Raw genomic sequence first — 24291 nt, 5'->3', positions numbered from 1 at the left:
CAACATTATAATGCTACTTGGATGTCGCTCAGAGAAAAACACCTTACAAGACCGCCTTCACCTACAATTTCCATCAGATAATTGGTGTGTTTCCATTATGTTTTCTGTTGATTAGCAACTTTCAACTTACAGTAGAATATGCCTCCGGGACAGACTTTCTGACTAATATTTTTAAAATACTGCTCTGATCTACCACATGAGGGGTCTCCCAGTCATTTGAAGGTCATGAAGTAGGGAAGCCTTTCACTGTCATAGTTTTTTTTGAAAATCAAAAATTTTATTTTTCCCCACAGGGTTAACACAGAGATGACAGCCATTTTCAAATATCAGTAAATGTTAGGTAGTTTGTTTCCATGGTACCAATCTTTGCAAATTTCCATGGTACCAATCTTTGCAAGATTTGGCAAGAAAATGGTTTAAAGGTTCACTGAGAAAGTTTGAGAAAAGTTTTGACTCTTTCATTTTTGAGTTGCATACTACCCCAAGGTAGAATGTGCCTGAGGGACAGATAATCAGACTGATAAAAATTTTTTCAAATCTTTTCTGATCTATCAGTTGTGGAGGCTCACTTTAAGGGTCTTGGAGTCAGAAGCATTTTCACCATCTTAGTTTGTAGAAAACTGAAAATTTTATTTCTCCGCATTTTAACACAGTGATGATGGCCATTTTGAATTTCAAATATCTGTAATCTTTAGGTAGTTTGTTACTCAAGTTCAAAACTTTGTGCTGTAACCCTAGATTTTATTATTCATTTTGTAAGAGAATGGTTAAAAGTTTCATTGAGGAAAATGTGAGCAAAAGCATCAAGTCTTTCCTTAAACTGTTTATGTGACTTTCATCTTTGATATTAATATTAGAATATGCCAAAGGGGACAGATAGTTGGACTTGAAATTGTTCAAAAAGTTTTGTTAGCCTACTACTTGTTGTGTCTCATTTTGAAGCTTATGGAGTATATAAAGTTTTCCATGGCTTAATTTTGTTAAAATTTGGAATTTTATTTTCCCTCATAGATATAACAGAAGGATTGTAGCCATTTTGAATCTAAAATGTCAGTAACTATCGGGTAATTTGTGTCTCTGATACAAAAATTTGTACAGTGATTCCAGGTTTACTTGAGGAAAATTTGAGTGAAAGTTTAAGTCTTTCATTTTCACGGTCTAAACAACCTTAACTCAGTCTCAACACATGATCTCATTCAGGCTTTTAATACTATGTAAGAATTTCCATTCTTCAGCTTATAAGAGAATTCACAATTTCTAAATGAACTGATTGCAGATTGACAGACTTGCAGCTGGTCTGCTAGCCATTGGTATAAAGAGAGGAGATAGAGTCGGAATGTGGTCTCCAAATCGTTTGGAATGGGTGTTAACACAGTATGCAACAAGTCGTATTGGCGCCATTCAAGTCAATATAAACCCAGCATATAGACCAATGGAGTTAGAGTATGCATTAAACAAGGTACAGTCCTTTAATCTGTAGTACTCACTAACTTCTCCATAGATACATCATGACGTACATGTATGTATGTTAAGGTAAGTGGGCTGAAAGAGGTACCAGAAAATGCAAGTTGATCACTGGAAGTAAAGTTACAAAATAATACACTGAAAGGCTTTCGCATTGTTTTGTATGCAAGCAATAGACAGATGTGTTGTTAAATTGTAATTATGTAAGCATCCACAGTCAACATTGGCAACATCCGTCTCACACAGAATATAAAGCATTATGAAAAAAATAGACACATAAATGGTGATTGAGACTTTGCCAGTGTGATAATATCAATTTACACAAACTTTTGTCAGATTTATGCTGCAGCCATATCAAAAATACCTGGTGCTACAGAAATTGTTTCTGTAAAGATATCCATGAAATCTGAATATCCCATTTGGGGATTGAATCATTGCAGCACTTTAACATGTGAACCGTTACAGAGCATATGCCTTTACAAGTGACCATTTATTCAACTTTAATTAATTAACTTGTCTCCTTTTGGATTTATGTCTGTATTCATTAAAGGGACAAAGTCGGCCATTTTTTCATGATTTTTGTTTGATACGAGATACTACCGGTACTTATATTGTTTTACATGTTGAAAGATACTGAATGAATGGGTGAACATGCATATATTTGACCCCGGTTTTACACAAGATAAATGAAACCATGACGAAAATGAATTAATGGTCATGACCATTAATTCATTTTCACAATGGTTTCATGTATCGTGTCTGAAACCTGGGTCAAATACACGCATGATCACCCATTAATTCACCATCTTTTTACATGTCAAAAAATATAAGTAGTATCTCGTATCAAACAAATTCATGAAAAAATGGCCAACTTAGTTCCCTTTAATGGTCTCTGTTTGTCAGCTCAAGTATTGTCCCTCTATCCACCGGTCTGGCAACGTCGCTTGTTTCTTTGTGACACTCCGTGATATGAACAAACACACGATTCACACCTTAAACAAAGGACACTGACAATGTTCAACTGGCCGTTATATCGATGTCGCTACCCCACGATCCTATGACAGCCGCAATGTGATCGTTCAAAAACATGACGTTTGTGGGTTGTTGTTTTCAGAATATCACAAAACATTACAACTTGTTCACTTTATAAACACTAAACAATTTTTTTTTTTCATTAAATGGGTAACGTTGCCCCTCTAGATAAAGCTTGAAAGGGACCACACATTATGGTTGCATTATGATCACGATCGAAAAACAAAATGGCCACGCACTGTTCGCAAGTGTCATGGACTATTGCCCGAAATCAAGAAGACAGGCAAAATCAGCTGAATATTAACATCGACAGCTGAGTAGTTCATTACCAAACTTGTTATTGTGTTGACATGATAGCATTTTGTAAAAGGTATTTACTGTGCCTGAGCGCGAGCGTACGTATCGAGAGTTCGCCATATTGACGCTACATGGGAAAATATGCGAATAAAATCTACGTGCATTTCTCAGCAGTTGTCGTTCCTATTCTGCTCAGTTAACAGACATAATTTCACAGAATATTACACAGAAAACATATTTAGATCATATTTGGAGGCACTGACTATAGCATTGCAAGAGAAAGGGACGACAAATTTTCCGGTGTGTTTCCAGCCGTGCCTGAGCGAGCGTACGTATCGAGAGTTCGCCATATTGACACTGCATGGGAAAATGTGCGACCACACAACTAAAATCTACATGCATTTCTGCAGTTGTCTTACCTATTCTGTTCAGTTAACAGACATGATTTCACAGAATATTACACAGAAAACATATTTAGATCATATTTGGAGACACTGACTACTAGCATTGCAAGAGAAAGGGACCACAAATTTTCCGTTGTGTTTCCAGCCGTTGCTTGTGATACGTACGTCAACAAACTCGCAGCAGTCAACCCCAGAAATTATCGCACACTATCATCATTTACGATGGGATAAGGATCACGAAAAACACACACCGGTTTCAGGATATGATAATTTCTGTCTTCGTGTCGTAGATAGACGCAGAGAACACTTAATAGAGCCTAAAACAGCGAAAATTCGAGAAAAGCGGACACACGATCGGGGACTGTGGCATGCAGGACAAACCCAAGCTACACATTATCACGTGACTGGCCCTCGTATCGCGGTTCGGCTGTGCGGTCTAGGTGATTGACACCTTTTACAATAGGCGTTTCCAGACCGGTGGATACAGGGACTGTGGCTCAAGTATTTTGTTTCTGTATGCCACCATTTACAGCTGAGAATGATCACATTAATAGGGTATTCTAAGACCATAGAGTCCCCTAAACAGGTTTTATTAGAGTGTCTGCTAAAACGTGTTATTAGTTTGAAACCAGTGTATCCTAGATTCATGGCACATTACCATGATAAATTTTAAGTATGTAATGCCATTCAACAGGTTGGATGTAAAGCATTAATATCAGATCAAAGTTTCAAGACTCAAGATTACTATGAAATGCTCAGAGAAATCTGTCCTGAACTTGATAAGTCTCATCCCGGGGAAATCAACAGCAAAACGTGAGTACAATGTACTGTTGTAAATTTTCTTGTCATATCAGAGGATATATCTGCATAGCATTGTATCCAAAGTCAGATTATCCAAAGTCAGATATGAGAAAAAATGCTTTCAAAAATTTACATGTGAGCAAAATTAAAGAGAAGTATATCATTGTAAATCATTGCTTTCATATGCAATAAGAGAAATGTCCTTTTGTACATTCTAACGCCTCTTTGGTACCATATGTAGGTATTGTATTGTAAATTATTGTATTGTATTGTAGTGTATTTATTATTTTATTGTATTTCATTGTATTGGAATAAATACTTGTCCATATATATATATGTATTTCAGTTTAGAAAAAGTATACAAATGGACTGATGACATGAAAACAAAGCCAAATTGAATATATAATATAAATATAAATATAAATATATATATATATATGTATATACTTGTTTAGTTCAAGATCAGCTGGAGTAGAGTGCTCAATACTAGAGTAGAGCTAAATACACAACAGAGTTGATCAGGATAATCTAAATATTACATTTCCACTACAAATTTGTTTCATATAGGCTGCAGAGCCGCCTACACTCATCGGGTGGCTGTGATCGACTGAAACTTTAGGCGGGAAACGAATTCTTTTGTTTTGTTTTTGTTGGCACCTGTTTGTTGCAAAAGGTTGAATAATTAGTGACTGCACAAGAGAAATTTTCTCCTGTGTCTGCAGTTCGTTTCCCGCCTAAAGTTTCAGTCGATCACAGCCACCCGATGAGTGTAGGCGGCTCTGCAGCCTATACGAAACAATTTGTAGTGGAAATGTAATATTTTAGATTATCCTGATCAACTCAGTTGTATATATATATATATATATATATAATTATATATATATATATATATATATATGTATGTATGTATGTATGTATGTATGTATGTATGTATGTATGTATGTATGTATGTATGTATGTATGTATGTATGTGTGAGTGTATGTATGTATTTATGTATGTATGTATGTATGTATGTATGTATGTATGTATGTATGTATGTATGTGCCTGAAAGTATGTGTCAACAGAAGAATCGTGAACTTCCTTGACATAACTCTAAATTTGATTAAAGGCCAATACTACATGTATTCGTACCAGTTCAAAAAACCTAATGAAAACACGGTATACACCAATAACAAATCCAAACACTCTCCCTCCATTATTAAACACATCCCTGATGCAGTTGGTAAATGCTTCTCCCCGATATCCAGTGATGATGGTCTTGTTTAACAAGGCATGCAGAGATATTCAGTATTCACAGTGAGGTTCTTAAACCTTGACTGCGGGGATATAAGGGAGTCAGCATCGTGGGGGCAAAATACGTAATTTGAGTGGTAGAGGTGAACATTGTTTATGGGATCTCTGCAAAATCATCTGTCGTGCTAAATACCTGATGAAATTTCGTAGGAGATATTAAACCTCATGAATATCCACTGCACTATTTTGTTGTTCTAAAGATGAAGGACTTTGTTTTGTATGACGAGTATAATTACCGAATGCTTAGCTTAGGGTCAACCGACACAAGGCACTGTGGTGACTGTTAGGAATTCATTGGACACTCAATTGAGTGTTGGTTAGAATAAATCATGTGTTTCTTTGTTTGTAATGTTTACTACAATGACTACCATGAACAAGTCTGCAAACATCGCACACATTGTAACATCCCATTGCAAATTTTGTCGAGTCACTGATAGAGATAGGTCAAAGTACAATTATTGTACACAACTTCAAAACAGTCCAAAAGTATGCAATAATTCATGTGATACTGTATATATACAGTCCTATTTCTGTATCCAGTATTGTCTGATAAATATCAATTATGTCAAGTCATCAGCAGTCATTTTCAGTGTTTGATTACTAAGTTTTTGATTCTGTCAAAACTTGAAATCTGTAACACAAGTCATATACATATAACCAGTCAGTCAGTCATTCAGAGATCAATAACAGGTCAAGTTGATCTGTTTTTGCCATTCAACATATCCTTGCCGTTGGCACATGATGATATAAATTCACAGGGCTTCTAATTGCTTGTTTTGCAATTTCTCAATATGACATTTATCTTTTGTCAATAAAATTGCCTTTTAGATGCTACAAATTTTCGCGTAAGACATTTTGAACCACAGACGTGATGTCTAAAATTAAGTATCTACTTCGGCAATTGCGTAATACAAGCCTAAGCTATGTGCTGCGGGGTGACAACACTGATATCCCTTGTTATCTCATAGGGGACATGTCAGTCTTGATGGCATATGGTCCAATGGCAGGAAAAATTATAAAGGTTGGATGGAGTTTTTATAACCAATCAAAAAAATTGAAAAAACATTGAAAAATTTAGTGTTAACGTGCCTGGCTCAACTGCTGAGGGCACTTGTATGGTCTATGAGAGAGTATACTGTTGCAAGTGATGCCAAAGAGGAAAACATAACATCAGCCTTACTGACAACACATTTAAAACACGCCATCCAAAATATGTCCAATTTTCTGAAGCAAGGCATTTACTAACAGCTAAGGGCTGGCCCATTTGATTTCTGTTGGGGCATGAGGATTTTCGGAAAAAGAAATCAAGTTATTGCCAGCAAAATGCTGGAAAAAAAATTGCTTCTACATAAGGCTAAAATCATTTGCTGTGATGCACCCTTAGGTGGTAAACCAGCATGCAGTGGTCTCTGGAGCAGCCGCTTCCGGTGGCACTTTTGAACAAGAATCTTTGGAAACAGAATTACATTGTCTTTGGAACTGCCACCTATGGCGGCATTTTTGAATTGTTATCTATAGAAGCAGAAACCTCTTCTCAGTAGCATGAATCACGGTCACTCTGTGTGGAGTGACAGTGCATACAGAGTGACCGTACATGAATGTGTACTTGTATTCTGCTGCTGCACTCCCCAACTGCAAGGCTGTGTTATAAATGCAACGCTGCCAGTGTTAGAATAAACGTGATGATGTTTGTCAAGTCTACAAAAGAGATTGAAATCAATAAACAAATAAATCTCATTTTAAGCTGTAACACTTATATCTCTATTAAAGTTTAACATTTTGTCTCAAATTTTACTAGAAAATAAAACAACTGGTGAAATAATACGCCCATGGTCAATGTCATGTTGTATGCCATCTGAGGAGATATTTCATGATGAAGAAAAGAATATTAACCTGCCATTCATATCTCAGTAAATATGTATGATATGTGATAATTGATTGGGTGTGTAATTGCTTTAACTCAAGTCTTCAGTCGCATTTGTTGACATTGCCTTGGTGGTGTACTTTAAACAATGACTGGAAATATAAAGGATAAGATTTGTAAAATTCCTGATGGGATCAAAATAAACAATATATATTACTGTGTTTAGATAAATCCTTTTCTGAAAAAAGTATCAATAAATAAATGAAGATTTAACTGTGTTATAGTCAAACAATATAACAAATGCTTTAATAAATGTTTAACTACTTTTAAATTAGGAAAAATAAAAAAAGCATGTAAATCTCAGTGAAACACTTTTCTAACATTCCACTTATGTCTACCTGTTTTGTATACTTGTTTTCCAATTAAAATAGTGATGTCTAAGAATAAAATGTTCACTAAAAATCATAAAAATTGCCAACAGTGTATGATACATTTTACTGATAATTTTACTATAATTTTGAAACTTCATATGAATAAGAATGCCCCAATAAAACCAGATTTCAAAGAAAGAGATGAGCAGATATTCTGAGAATTTTCTTATTTTCTTATTTTATTTTTTATTTTGACCAAAATGACTAATTTTGCCATGATTTAAACAAAACTGAAAGAGAAGATCCCTGTCTACTTCTAAATCACTTTTCAAAGCGATCAGGCAAGCAGCTGCAGAGTTGTTTTAAAATAAAACTAAAGAAAACGACAAAAAATAATTAATGAAAACTAGACATTGCAAGATATCAGCTCAAAAGTAAACAACACATATGAGGTCTATCTAAAATAAAGGACTGGAAATTTCAACACAAAATACTGTCAGAAAGTCAGAAGAATTCTAGTTGTCATCTGGCCATCGGTAAAATCCATGAAACTCTGAGTTTATGACGAAGTTTTGAACTTGGTCCAGTCTGCATTTACTCTTGTATGCTATCAGTCAAATCTCAACCGAGCACTTAGCTTTAAAAATGACCTTTGACTTTAGATGATATGTAGTTTACTGACTGGCAAGAAAAGCAGTGTTCTTAACTGCACGATTTCCATGACATCTCACAAATGCACTTTCACTGTTATACTACTACCAAACAAACTCTAATGTTTGCTGCTTGTGTAGAACTTATTTCAATCTTGTTTTCGGTAGCAGTTTGGTTGAAAATTCATGAAAACAAATGTAGTAGAGGTAATATCACTGATACTACTAAAAAGGCAGCAAAGTCTACAGATTGAGAATTCCATGGAACACAGAGACCCAAGGATTTTAGTTAAGTAAATAAATACAACAATATAAGTTGTATTAGATCAAATATGTCCCTGTACTTCCATATCATTGATACAAATATCAGTCGGCTGAGATATCATGAAAATGAACAAAAGGATCATTATGTAATTTATCAATAAAATCTAAATCATCATCATCAGTAGATACTGTGGATTACAGTAGCTCATGTATGCCATATGTAAACCGTGACGTAAGATAACACAATATCTTTGATGACATTACTCTACCAAGTACCGGTATACTATCATGGTGAGACCCTGAGAAAAGATGTCAGCCAGCCCGAGGAAATAATGGTGTTTTCAGCCACTAGGTGTCACTTCAAGACCCGTGTACAATTGTTCCAAGTTAACACACAGCATAGATCATTATGATTGATGATACTGTATTATTAAAATCAATGAACTGTTTATGGAGATGCTATCCCTTTATACCCTTAATAAGCTTTAATTAACTCTACAGAGATACTATCTTATCACACCCCAAAATACAAAGATTAATTAACTCTTTTTGTGGAGATGCCCTCCCTTCAAACCCAAATTGCAAAACTGAAAGGAAGTACATGTATAATATCATGGTGTCAGAGAAAAAAAATGATATGAGGTTATTATTACGAAAATACCGCAAAAGATGCACGAGGACATTGGCACTGCGTATCGCCCAACACGAAGCGGAGGGCGATGCGTGGCGACAATGTCCAAGTGCATCCTTTGCGGTATTTTCGTAATAACCTTATTATTATACATCTCACATTCCTTACTGGGGCATCAAATTGTCAGATTAGTGACCATTTTCGTGCAATATTTACAATTTTTCTTCCGATTTTATTGCGCCAGTGTGGAACACTATCTCGGACGCATTTCTGCAAGCTGTGGAGCGTGTGCACTACACATGTACATATGTATAGAGTGCATGTGAGACATGTTCTGGCACTCGTCCAATAGGTCCCTTGAAACCGTTCAACAGTGAATGCCCAGATACAGCCACAGGGGATGGGGCGCCTGGAAACCGTTCGTGTTGCAGAACGGGCGTTCCGTACGGCTTTTTAGAACACAAAATTCTATTGTTCTCGATGGTAGATGTAGAGTAATTATGGTTATAATAGTCTCAAACTGAAGTGGTCAAAAAATTTAAGTAAAAAGTAAAACAAGAAATCACATCATTGCGTCATTTTGCTCAAGGACCATAACAATCTTTTATTTGCTGTAATGATAATTGAAGAAGTGACATAAACCAAGGGTAATGTCTTATTTATGGAATTTTACCACTGTCTGATATTACTTGACATCTTGGAACTTCTGCTTCGTGCATCAATTGATTGCAGTGATGTATTATATTTCTCACAAAATTTCAGGCAAAATAAAAACATCACAGCAGCTCAATGCCCTCCCATATGTAATGTTTATCATTTTGTAAAAATGTAAGCTTGGGTTTTGCATACAGGCTAGCCTTCACTTGTAAATCAACAGTCCTGTGCGATATCTTTGTAGTTTTCAAGCAGTTTTTTTTAGCTTTATTTCTTAGTATGAATTGATCCATGAACTGTATAGATACCTATTTGATATCTGGAATAGGAATAAGCATGGAGATAAGTATGGATACACTGCAAAATAAACGCGATATAATTGCACTTTTCTGACAGCACTAGTTTTGGTAAGTTACCTGTATTATCAAAGTTTATGAAGCAAGCAAAACTAATGCATGTAGTAAGGTCAATGATTGGAAAATTGCATTGTGTCATATGATGAAAGAAAGGAAACATTTACTGCAAAATTTAGGAATTATCTGTCGTATATCTCAGGCAGACAAAGAGTTCAATATATTATGATATTATTGCCATATTAAGATTATTTCATGGTACAGAAGACTATAAAAGTGCATCTCAATAAAAAATTCCATACACATTAGGGTTTTATTCAAAGACAATCAGATCATGCTACATGTAAGTGTATGTCTAACGTTAAAAAAGACAATCTCTGGAAAGGGTTGCTGTGCACAAAACACTTTGAAATATCTGTTTGCTGCTTGCGTGAGTCAGTTTCTGTACTAGGTAAAGCTTACAAGATGATTTTCAAACCATGTCTGTACAATGTACTTGCACTCACGTATTTGACATGAATGCAATACTCTGAGTCCATTCCTCAATACAGTCATTTGCTGCCCTATGTAAATCAACCATGTGACCACCTTTGACCAATTAGGAAGGAGTATGATATGGTACTTAACCCGATTTTGAGAGACCCTAGGTGACCTCAGCAATTGAAAGACTCAGAAAGATCATTCTGCAGCTTGAATTTATGACCACAAGCTGGTGTACTGGTATCTAATAAGAAAAAGTTGTTTTCTTTTAAAAAATGAAGAATTTAAATATCAATATTTAAACCAAAAAGCATGCAAAATACTATACCCTCCTTGACAAATGCTGAAATAAATTCATGGCAGCATCAAAATGTTACATTGAACAGCTGTCTTTCAGTTATGCAATTTACAGTGTCGTAGGAGTAGTTGACAGTGAATTCCTGTGACTTGTGATGGTTCATACAAACTGCATTAAACTTTGCTCTTTGTCACATTTTAGGGACAAAGTTGCTGTACCTTGACACCGTCTTGACGTATTTTTAGATCTTTCATTTTGTATAATGACGAAAATGTTTTTCCTGCAGCCAAACATTACTCAGTCAATGATTATTATCATTATAATTATTATTGTTGTTGTTTGTTTAAGCAATAATGTACCCCCTCCTGGCAGTTAATGGATAAAAGCAAACTTGGTACGACATAATGTACCGGTACTTGGCAAAGCTTAGTATATTGAGGGCAAAGTTTACTTGGGTCTATTACAAGCAGGGAAGGGGGTATTATAGCTATTATTTTATAGTTTTGGCGATACAAAATAATTTTTATATATAAAAACATCTGGGGCCACAATGATAAGCTGGATAATTGGATACATTATCAGTAATAATCTGGGGGGATGATGTCACAAATTTCACTGGTATTGACAATGCTATAATATAATGTATATTGTAGCCCCTGCAAGGCAGGGTCTTTGGACCCTAGGGAAAGTGACCATTTGCCTGATGTCAGGAAGGCAAATGTCTCCTGCTTTGAGGGTGCATATTTCCATGTTAGGGGTTCAAAGTTTTTATGCTGTACCTCTCCCATGTAATTTTCAAACTAAATTTTTAGTTTGATCTGTAAATGACAGTCATAATGCTTGATTGAAATGATAGGGAAAACTCTGTTAACCCTTTTCCTGCCAAGTCGGTGAAAATCCGCTTGAAATTCGGTGTAGCCAGAATCTAAGCACTGGTGACCGTTATTCTACCAACCCGGTGGAAATCGGGCCCTTTTTGGGTACCCCCTTTCCTGCCAAGTCGACGGCACTACGTTTGGCTATCCCCTGTGCGTTTAGGGGTCATCCGAGGAGAGGTTTTCTGACAAGGAACGCCTTTTCCCTCGAAATGGGTTCGCAGGAGTCGATAGACAGGGAAAGGTGCAGAAACCTGTCTGCCAGTCCCCCACACCCGAGGGGGGCTGGTTTTTTTTTACCGCTTTTTAGCGGACTTGGCAGGATAGCATGGTGACGTTTTCTGGCGGAGTTGGACGTACTTGGCTGCCTGGCACTATAGAGATTGCTGCCGAACTTGACCAACTCGGCAATGCTAATCTAGAAGGCTACCTCTTGCAAACAACTTGGCAGATATGCCGATGGTGCGAGACGAAAGTCACTTATTCAGTTGTGCGTGACTGAAAATGAGAACGTATTTTTGACGGGACGGCTCGACTTGTTCCTCCGATGGAACGGATATGAACGACTCGGAAATACCATTACAAACTGGTGTCCGACGTACTAAGCTGGGCTTCAGCTCTGTAAGTTCAAGCCAGGCAACGTCCTTCACCGCCTTGGCCGTGCCATTCAATGGACGTAGCTTTGGATTTTTTATTTATTCCATCGTCCGAAGTATTGGCTCTGGTTTGCAGGCAAACGTATCCTCTTGCCGACGCATTGGTAACTACGTACGCTGTTTGCGTACAGAGAATTCAAAAGGGGACATAAGGTCAATGCGTAGTCTGCTACGGGGATACCGCCTGCATTTAGCAGGGACTGCTTTTGTTATGCAAACCAGCTAGCAGTACAATATGGCTGCCAGGCATGTGGACACGTCGATGGCTAGAACAATGGAAGCATATTGCGTTGCACCCGTGCATCGCAAAAGTGAACTGAAGACTTGGGTGTAGTGACTGGTTATCACTGGTTAGCTGCAGCCCAAGCCATGTCGGTACAAACCCGTACCTGACTGAGGACCACTCGATTAAGTCAGTAATGAACGGTAACACTCGTAAACCAACTCCCAACTGAGCTGGCTAAACTACGTGGAGCTGTGCTTCAATGGCTCAGCCATGTCGTTAATACAATGGCAAAAACGTAGTTTTTGTGCTACACTGCCAAGTCGTTGAAGGTATGTATTCAATTGACCCTACCCTGGGGAAACAGGACAGGTTTGCCGGTGCTGCTGCACCCCTAGCACGACCCTCAGGGTCTCTGACTAACAGACGAGTGAGGTGATGTTTGTGCCTAGCGGACGTGCGTAATACTGAAGGAGTTTATTTCCGAAAAAATAAACATGAAACGGCAATAAAATGACGCACTCCCAGGGGCAAACAAAGCCGGTGACCTCAATTTTTTCTGCAGTAACCCTTGAGCTCCTTCCCCTGTCTACGGGCATGTAGAAATTATCGAAGTCTAACACGTATAAGTACGGCTAAAACAACCCTGAAAATGGGCGATTTCTGCCAAAATGCCTGGCAGGATAACATGCAGGAGAGCCAATCTTTTGCAGGCAATTATTGTGGGGCGGTTTTCTTCTGACTTGGCAGGATAACGGACAAGGGCGCTCGGCAGGAAAAGGGTAAAGGGAACACGGTGTGTGTATCACCAGTGTACTGGGGTTTATATCCTTGTACATATTATGCTTCAGTAGTCCACATCTAAGACAATACTGCTACAATACACACTTTACTCGCATTGAAATCTCATATTAATATATTGTGAACAACCTTATATTTTTGTTGAACAGTTTACCCAGTTTGAAGACTGTGATAATGCTTGGTGAAGGACGTTTCCCAGGGACTTACATGTTTGATGACATCCTTGAAGCACCCAGCAATGAACATTTTGTTGAAGTAGAAGAACTCCAAGATGAATTGCAGTTTGATGACCCTATTAATATTCAGTTCACCTCAGTGAGTGCAATTTTCCTCTTTTGCACATTTGCAATATTTCATCGCATTTCAGATCATATCCTCTTTGAAGACAGTTACAATTCTTATAGCCAGTATTCGATGGAGATGTGTCTCACATCATCTTCCACAAGTTCAAGTCCATTCAATGCCAATCAGGAGTCTAGACGTATGGATATTTAATTTGGAAAGATCAGCATTCAACATAAAATGTATGTTGTTTGAAATGTGGATTTGCGATATTTTACAAGCGCTTTGCTCACAGAATAGGTTTTCAAATTTGCAAAAAGAGTCACCTCGGCTAATGAAGGACCGATTTGAATGTTTTATAGCTAAGCCCACACTCAACCTTGCATTATGCTTGCATTATGCATTTTCCTCACAATGCTGGTTTCTGTCATGCACAATTTTAAGACAGAAGTGCCAGGTAGGTCGGTGTGAGGTGTGCACAAACCCATAGACAGCACATAAATTTATTGCATGCCTCTATATGAGTGCAAATCAGTCCATTGATTTGAATAGGAACATTCGGGATGTTAGCGGGGTGGTGAACGATGTGCTGACCGGTTTCCATGGTTACCCGGTCCAGTGAAGCCCTTCGACGTTTTCAACGTCAAAGTAGACGCTTAACGCTAGATGTAAAATATCCTTGCACGCACTGCTATTTTGACTTTCATTAAAATCTGTTTGATGCTGGTCGATAATGGTAAAATTGTTTGAAAATGCCTTGCATGTAACTAAATGTCATATAGCATTACATGTAACTGTGGAGAGGCATGTAATAAAAATATTATTGGCTGAATACATGGGTTTATGTGCCCTCGCAGCAGGAGACAACTTGCCCTCCTGGCGTCGGGCAAATTGTCACCTGCTCTCGGGCACATAAACCCGTGTATTCAGCCAATAATATATATTACCACAGAATCAGTGCACAATTGTATGCACATTTTTCCATGGCCTACTTTGCCGTAGCGTGCCACTCAGGGCTGTGTGCTGTGTAGAGCATCAGTCTATCAACTACCGGTAGTTGCAGCTGAAGTCTCTGATTTCATTCTCTCTAAAACTGTCAACTAAAAGAGATTCAAATTTCAAAACATTGCCTCCTTTCTTGCTCATTAGGACATGTGTATATTGTAATCAAGTCACGCAATGCATCACTTGCTACATGCCATTGACATCTTCACACCCACGGTGCGTCTGTGCAACACACATACATGTAGATATGGAATACATATGACACTAATCTTATCTATTAAAACACGCCCTAGCAACTGTGTCCTCTGAAAATATAGTTTGTATCATTATCATGATCTATTAGGTGAGTCATATTCAGAGGGGCTGAGATTTCAAGCTGTCTCTGCCCTGGGGTTAAGCAGGTTCAGTAGGACATGCATTATTGATGATCGATGAATGATATCTCACAATGTTGTTCAAGGTTTGCAACATCATTCCAATCTCATCGGCTCAATTTTCATACAGCTACCATTATTTATTCATTCTCAAAAGAAACTGACAAAACTTTAAACATTTCTCCATGCAACATAATGTGACACAACACTTTTTCAAAGGAGTGAACTTATATTTGTTACATTCATCTTCCAGCTGGAAATAATAACCTTGACACCATGATGAGAGCAAGTTTGTATTTATATTCCTTGGCTTCAAGCTAGCATGGCAATTGTAGCAAATCAAGAAAAAATTGCCAGTGTAGCCATGAAATAGATACAGCAGGAACGATGTCGCCAATTTATTTCTTTGTGCAACCAGTTCAAGCTTGTCTATGACCCTACCTGAACTGCCAAGAGCATAAAAGCATGGTCAAAGTTAGACTTGCTCCAAGTCTGTAGGCATGTAAATATCAAAACAGAACTTCAGCAGACTGTCAGGCTTGGTGGTATGCTGGTCGTTAGATCATGGGGTGAGCACCTTTTACTGCTCTGATGAGACAAGCCAAGCCACTAGAGGGCAGTCTAGGTCAAAGTGTCAACTCCCTTTCACACCACATGGGGGTGCCCTGCACAAAAGGGACCCTTGTAAAGTGCGCGACAATTGTGCTGATACAATAATGGTCAAGTTTCATCACAATGTATACAAGGCATTGTATATTGCGCATTACCGGGTATATCATACCAGTATATTGATGGTGCAAATACAGTGATCTGATTGGTTGAGATGCGAAAAGAACTGTGATATATTGGTGATATACCACAGCTGGCATGTGCACTAGCTCTCAGCTTGAGGAAAAGTCCTTTTATGACGTTGCGCGCCAGCATTTCAATATACGGTTATGATATAATAGCAATAAATCACACCCAGCGACGGTATACCTCTCGATGTTGACCATTTCACTTCATATATGCAATCGCTATTGCTCGTGCATTATCATAAACTGGTCAAAATCTTGTGGTATACCATCGCTAGATGTCCTTTATTGCTTAAGTATGCAAGGTTATATATTGCTTACCTGTAGGTTATATTATATGTGTCAACTGTACCTATTAATAGTATGTAGTATATGTTAATACAGTCCCTCCACCAGACTATGACAGTAAACACTGAGACAAGACTCCTGGTTGTAATTCATACACAAAACATTTAGCAGTCTACTGTTTCCCATCATTAACAGCTGACATAAATCCTTATACCACTGTGGTTTGAACCAATCCCATTGTTTCCTCTGGTAAAATTTAACTTTTAGAGAGGGAAATTGAGGTGAGAGGTTTAAAATTTGAGCATAAACTTTTTATTTCTAGCAACTTTAAACATTTGTGTCTGCGATTGGCAATTATGTAAATTGTAAAGATTAGTTAGCAATATATTCTATCAATGACATGCTATATACACAAAGCACATTTCTGTGCAATATTGTAGTTAATGTGTTTTCTGTCTGTTTTTTATGTAGGGTACAACAGGATCACCAAAAGGAGTTACTTTATCTCATCACAACATTGTTAATAATGCATATCTTGTTGGTAGGGCTATGGAATACCATACTAAGGTATGTATTTTTACTCTGGGTAAAAAAGGTATGTATTTGTCTGATTTGGTGCAGAAAATTAATCTCACCATAAAAGCAGAAATGTTATATATTGCACATTCCTAGATTTCTACAAGTTGCTATTTTAAGGTAGTATGCACCTCAAAAGTGAAAGACTTAAACTTTTGCTCAAACTTTCGTTAATAAAACTTTCAGCCATTCTCTTACTAAATCAAGAATAAAAATCGGGGGTCACCATGCAAATTTTGGTACTAGAGAAACAAATGACCCAAGATTTATTGATATTTAAAATTCAAAATGGCCGCCATCCCTGTGTTAAGTCTATGGAGAAAAAAATAAAATTTTCGATTTTTGAAAAAGTAAGCCAGTGAAGAGTTTTCTTACACGAAGAGCTTTAAAATGAACCCCCATAAGTGGTAGATCAGAAGAGAATTGTAAAAATTTTAGAGTCCAAATATCTGTCCCAGAGGGGTGATCTACCTTAAGGTAGTACTTAACCATTTGAGCGCCACAGTCAATTTTTGTCACCTTTATAAAATATTTCCCAGTCTATTTTTTTAGATTATTGCCAAAATTTTGATAAAAAAAGTGTAGCTAATGAAATGTGATGTCCATTTGGTATGATCAAAGAAATTTAAAAAAAAATTATAAAAATTGATAAAATGTTGCACTAAAATTTTGATGGGAAAATTACAGCACTCAAAGGCTTAACAGGACATTTTTATATGCATCGACTTGTTATGTTCACCCCATTTATTTGATTTAGAAATACTGAGCTCTGTTGCCTTGTCTCTGAAAACTCTCAGCTTACTTACTATGTAATCAAAAACAATTTTTGGATGAAAAAGTGTTCTATAAAATTCGAAGCACTGAAACAGAACACTGATAGTTTACCAATTTTAGCTCCACTTTGTGGATTTTCTATCATCCATCAACATTTATCTTCTCAGAAACCGCTAGTTCCATTGCTTTGAAATTTAACATGCACACATTTAGGGATGACCTTGGTCAGAATTTTTCAAATTGTGGCAGAATTTGTGTATTTGTATTTGGAGCAATTTTTACCAGTTTTGTTAAAAAAGTCATCTTCTCTGCAACTGCTTGTCAGGTGGCTTTGAAATTTGGTAAGTAGCTTGCTTAGGGTGACCATGGTCGGGTGTGTTCAAATCATGGTTGAATTTGCATATTTGTATTTTTTGGGCAATTTCCGTAATTTTGCACAAAAAATATCAGAAACAGCTTGGCAAACTGGTTTCATATTTGCTATGGACTTTGCTAGGAGTAACTTTTGTAAGGTTTGTTCAAATTGTAGGATATTTGCATACCTATATTTATGGGGCAATTTTTCATGTGTTTTTGATCAAAAAATCTTCTTCGAAAGCGCTTATCCAATTGCTTTGAAAGTTGGTATTGAGGTTCTTTGCATTGACTACAGTAAGGTTTGTTCAAATCATGCTCAAATTTTTATATTTGTATTTTTGGGAGTAATTTATTCTATTTTCAAAATCTGCAAATCTGTTATTTTTTTTTTAATTTTCGCTCATTTCTGGTTAAAAAATTCAAAAAATCATCAAAGCACTTAGAATCTCCCTGTCCAGTTAGTTTTGTGTGCAGGCAGGTTTGTGGGTATAACCCAACTCAGATTAGTTGAAATTATGATTAAACTTACATGCTTAAATTTATTTTGGAATTTTTGCAGTGTTTGTCAAACAAAACCTTTGCTTTGATCATTGAGTTAAGGTAAAATAGTAGTAGTCAGGCAGAGTGCACCAGCAGTCATGCAGTATTGTAACACACCTCATCCGCAGTCTGTGTTCTAATTCGCCAATTGACAGTCATGTGGGATGCGTTCTTTTTGTGCTGATCCACGTAAACGACGTCATCAGGCATCATTTGTCGGAACTGTTGCCTGCCAGGCATCAGTTCCGAAAAATGATGCCTGCTGACGTCAAAAAAACATTGGCGCATGCGCGAACTGGAATGTAAACAAAGATGCCGTCTGCGGACAAGCGAAACGATAGTCGAGAAATTTCTCGGTTTATCCTACTTTCTGAAGAAGAACTGAATGCTCTGGTTTCAAACTAGGACTCGAAACGAACGAAGACGATAATCAAAGGTGCATTGAACGTTTTGCAGAAGTATTGCGACCCTGTCGGCAAAACTTTTTCTTGCTGAACCACTCCAACATATTACATCATGCGACAACTTTTGTGTATGGTACGTGCTTATGTATGACTACGGATGAGGTGTGTTACAAAACACATATTGACTGGCCATGAGGGCAACAGCATACGTCTTTAACCCCTCGGGCCTGTGAGTCACCCCCAAAAACAGACTGTTTCCCTCGGCCTACGGCCTCGGGAAACAGTCTGTTTTTGGGGGTGACTCACAGTCCCTCGGGGTACAGACGTATGCTGTTGCCCTCATGGCCAGTCAATATGTGTATACTGATGAATACCAATGATCCCCGGTTGGACTTTCCAAACCATGTGTCCCATGTTCATCAATATTCCCTGAATTGACAAACCAGCCATGCTTATTGTATCAACTACCTTAAATATCACAGCAGAGCTAAACTATTAGGTTGCTTGTTTTTAATACCAAGCACTCATTTTATGGAGAAATATATTGATGTACTGTACATTATTTCCTAGTCTTCTAGATGGTGAAGCTAGCACGCTAAGTATTCCAAATATTAGGGTTATTAGAAATTATCTGAAAACACTGTTAGTTTACTCTTAAAACTGCCTGCACATGTACCCTGATCAGAAATATTCTAACAGAAGAATATCTTTATGCTCATCTTGAAACATCAAGATCTGGCATTCAACACATGAACTGTTCCAGTTTTTTTCTACGTGTGAGCTCTGTAGGCAGAATTAATTCTTCTAGCTGTCTCATCTTTGTGTACTTTGAATGTGACAGAATGTTTTACACAAGACTATGTACTTATTCAAGTACCAACACATCATATGGTGGGATAAATTTCATCAAAACAATCAGATTTGTAATAATTATCGTCCTCTCATATTCTTCTCACCAGCATCATATAATCGGTGTTCCAGTGCCATTGTATCATTGCTTTGCCATGGTCCTTGGTAGTCTATCTGGTCTACTGAATGCCTCAACTGTCGTATATCCATCTCTGTCATTTGAACCCCTGGCATCACTTCAGGCAATAGCCAAAGAAAGGTAAGTCAGCAGAAACAACCAATGAGATCTCAGATTTGACACAAGTCATTAGATGCAGCAGCCAATCAGAGATAAGTTGCCAGAGGCAATGGCTTATAGATGACCATGGGTAGATGGTGAATAAAAATGGAAAAAATGCTTATTTCCTGTTATATTTTTGCATTTTGTGTAATATTATGGTGTCAAAAGGGTAACACGGAGAGCCTGGAGCTCGCCCTCAGTGGTCAGGCCAAGGAAAAAAACTGCTGTTCCGATAACCCGGCCTACCCTATTTTTTACCTGCCAACCCTAAACTTTTTAAAGCTACGTAAACATGGAAGTAAAAAAAAGAAAGAAAAAAACCCCATAAAATCATGTATAAGTTACCTGGTATTTGATTTTTGCTTGAACGAGGATGTCTTTTATGGTTTTATTCCTTTTATACATATGATATGTTTTTCTGGAAATGTTATGGCCAGTGTTTGATCATCCTGAACCCCTGAAAAATGCATACTTAGAAATAAAAATATTGTTGATAAAAACATCCCTGCCGACCTACCTACCCTATTTTCGTAAACCATATTATCGGAACAGCACAAGTTATTTTTGTTGGCCTCATCAGGGTCCATAATTAAACACTAAGGCATTGCCAGTATTTATACTCAATCATCCTTTTCATGTTGCTTGGCTCGGAGCTCTTGACATGTAATATTTTGGTGTCTAAAGCAGTGTTTTTGTTAAAACCAGTACCCCGGTAAATGTTACCTGGGTTCCCCAGTCATTTTACCGGGGTTCCCCTTGGTATATCAATGCAATCAGATCAGGGGACAGTAGAAATGTTACCGAGGTTCCCAAATCATTTACCAATGTTCCCCAACCTTAGCAAAAACACCGTAAAGGGAAACAATTGTACATTTCATATTATTCTGTATTACCTGAATTCTTTACATACAAACCAAAAATGTAAGGGATAAAATTGACACAAGTATTATACTGAAAACCCCCCAAAAAGAGCAAAATGGTCAAATATTGTGAAATTATGTATTGTATAATCCATAAAAGGCAAAATTTTGGTGAAGAACACTTTTTCCAATTTGTTAAATTTTTTTGTAGGGAAGTTCTAGTGTACCCATAGAAGTAAATGATATTTAAGCAATATTTGTATGCACTACCTTCATCACCGTGTTCATTTTTAGCCAGATGCCTGCCAAATTGACTGGCTACTTCCGTATTTTGGCCGGCTACTTTCCAGCACTGTTTCGCTCTCAAGGCCCAAAATTCTGGTTTCAATAACAATATTTTGAGTTTTTGGTGGTCTGGCAAGTCGGAGGTTATATTTCAAAAGTACCAATGTGGCTATATGCAGTCAAGTAATTTATGCAGCAAACTTGTTGCTATGTACTACATGTATACTAGCAATCACTCTCAAGGTCAACCTTGCTTTCGATCCTGATCACAGCCTGAATTATTCTGACGTTCACATCGGGTATAGCCAAACATTGGACTAACATACAATTAGGTTATGGCCAAAAATAGCTGACCATTTCCAAATGAAGCCAAAGTTGAGGTCGCTCAAATGCGGAAGAGAAAGTTGACGCTTGAGACGCTTGAGAGCTTTGGTTTTCTGTGTATGAGTAGGACTTTGTCTGATGGATTTGGTAGGTCTTTGATCAAATCTAAAGTGACCTTAGGTTACTGAGTCTCATTTTTCATACTTTTGAAACGCCATGTCAATCCATCCATGGTTGATCACAGTGTCAAAATTCAAGTAGATCGATATCACATTGTGACAGAATAAACTGTTTATACCGATTTTACTGTATCTTCAGTCAAGTTTATTTAACCCTTTCACCACCATGGTTTGTCCCGAATCCATTGTTTTCTATGGTAAAGTTACTGTTGTGTGAAGATAAGAATGGACAGTGAAATTGATCTAAATGTTATCACACTTGTGTAATTGGTTTGTAAAGTTGTTTCAAAACTTGCCTTAGAAGTTGCACTGACTTGTTATAATTGCGGTGAAAATCAGAGAGCTTTATGGACCCCTAATAAACACACACACCATGGGAGCACACTTTGCGGTGCACTTCACATACGCAGAATCATATTACATTCCTTATATACTGCCGCCCTGAGTGTCACAGCCAAGTCAGTGTCTAGTTGTCATTAGACTCTTGTTGTCTTCGCACTGTACGAAGTTCTTTGTGCAAAAAAATCATGATCCACGGGAAAAGAGGTGTACATAAGCCAGAAGCAGTACGTGAGAAAGTTCTCGAAATGTACGTAGATGGAAAGTCATTTCGACAGATATCAGCGGTGACCGGCATTGGCAAGTCATCAGCGTAAGACATGCTGTGAAAGTCATCCTCAGAAATGAAGACGGACACTATCCGTGTTTGGGAATAGTACAAGAACTCGACTTTGAACATATACTCGGCCATGGCCACTACTGAAATACAAGTGTGTGTACACTTGTAGGAAACATTTATCCCACACATAGACACTAATCAGTTCCTACACAAGCCGAGGTTTTATTGCTTTACTTCAGCAATTACAGCTGAAGCCTGCTGTGAAACAACACTATCATCCGTATGTTCTTTGCCGCAAGTTAATTACCAGCACTGATACTGCAGCAAGTTTTGGAACAACTTTACAAACCAATTACACAAGTGTGATAACATTTGGATCAATTTCACTGTCCATTCTTATCTTCACACGACCATAAACCTGTATACAGGGAACTGGGGGTGAAAGGGTTAAATCAGTAAAACACTGTACTTGCAGACTGGTCAGGATTCTAGCGGATCGTTTTCTGGGTTGTGAAAATCCTTAATCTCAGATGTATTTCAAAATGTTTGTTCAAGTCATGAGCTAAATATAATTCTACACAGCAGTCTGGTAAAATTTTGCTATTCCACCCTTGCCAACTGAATCCAGTTATACTTATGATAGGCCCGAGTGATATCAAATCAATTTTTCTGACGTTTTTCTTAAAGCTTTATCCCACGAAAACATGTTGTAATTGATTGTGATGATGATAATTATGTATGATGAAATGGTCTTTCATACAGTACAAGAATATATGAACTTATTCCAAAATGTCTTCAAAATTTGAAAATTTCTTGCACACCCCTCCCTGAAATCCTCCCTCTGTGTGTCTTTCATACACTGTATAAGAATACATAAAATTGTTCAGAAACGTCTTCAGATTTTAAAAAATATCCTTAACACCTTAACTCTCTTATGCTGAAATGGTCTTTCATACAGTACAAGAATGCATGAAATTACTCCAAAATGTCTTCAAAATTTAAAAGTTTCTTGCACACAGGGAGGGGCACACCCTCCCTGAAACCTTCCCCCTGTGTTGTGTTGGAATAGCCTTTTTTACACTGTATAGACCAGATATGAACTGAAAATGCTCACATGTTTCATTATATATTTCAGTTGTGTAAAATTGAACCTTTGCCATATGTTTGCAACTTCATTGAAAGTATTATGATTAACATAATGAAGAATATTCAGCACATTAATTCTAAAAGGTCATGAAGTATACAAATATAAAAAATATTAAAGTTCTTTGACTGCTGTCATTGTATCACCACTTTATATAGCAAGTATAGCATTGGCCAAGTCCTTCAAGCTATATATGCTGAGCTGTGAAAGCTCATTAGATATGCAAATTATAAATTAGCTGACATGAAAATGTGAAATGACTTTTGATATTGTTTTAACCAGGTATAATCATCAATGTACATAGCATGTTTTATCAACTTTGATCAAGTAAATCCCAGTATATATCCCTAATAAGCAAAGTTCATTAAACATGTAAATTAGGAATTGGCTTAAGTAAAAATGCTTAATGATTTTCAATACTGTTGTATCATGGTATATGCAATATATGTAGCAAGTTTTGTCAACTTTGGTCAAGTCGATTCAGATATATATCTCTAATTAGGAAAGTTCATGAATTGGCTGAAGTAAAAATATCTTTCGACTTTAAATAATGTTATATCACAGTATCTTTGATGTATATAGCAAGTTTCAACAACTACAATCAAGTAAATCCCAGTATATATCCCTAATAAGCAATTTAAGTTTATTAAATATGCAAATTTGGAATTGGCTGAAGTAAAAATGCTTAATGACTTTCAAAAATGTTGTATCATAGTAGCTTCAATACATGTAGAAAGATTCATCAACTTTGGTCCAGTCAATTCAAATATACCGGTATATCCCTAATTAGCAAAGTTCATTAATATATGTAAATTAGGAATTGGCTGCTGTTAAAACACTTAATGACTTTCAATAATGTTAAATCATAGTATCTTTAATATACATACCAAGTTTGGTCGATTTTGATCTAGTCAAATCAGACATATATCCCTAATTAGAAAAAT

At 37.0% G+C, this 24291-nt stretch overlaps 1 protein-coding gene across 2 annotated transcripts in view; it reads left to right on the top strand.

The window, feature by feature from the left end:
* The window catches only part of LOC139130814 (medium-chain acyl-CoA ligase ACSF2, mitochondrial-like), a 38699-nt gene that overhangs the window by 3366 nt on the left and 11042 nt on the right, over positions 1–24291 (top strand). For both annotated transcript variants that reach the window (XR_011551987.1, XM_070696611.1), the window contains exons 3-7: positions 1277–1459; positions 3892–4010; positions 13563–13728; positions 16628–16723; positions 19767–19915. Coding sequence is in view for 1 of the 2 variants with exons in the window: in XM_070696611.1 (XP_070552712.1) it covers positions 1277–1459; positions 3892–4010; positions 13563–13728; positions 16628–16723; positions 19767–19915 (713 nt within the window). In the remaining variant the exon portion in view is untranslated. The remainder of the gene's footprint in view (positions 1–1276; positions 1460–3891; positions 4011–13562; positions 13729–16627; positions 16724–19766; positions 19916–24291) is intronic.

This window comes from Ptychodera flava, chromosome 4 (assembly GCF_041260155.1).
Source record: "Ptychodera flava strain L36383 chromosome 4, AS_Pfla_20210202, whole genome shotgun sequence".
In the NCBI taxonomy this organism is placed as follows: domain Eukaryota; kingdom Metazoa; phylum Hemichordata; class Enteropneusta; family Ptychoderidae; genus Ptychodera; species Ptychodera flava.
This window is presented reverse-complemented; position numbering and strand designations above follow the sequence as displayed.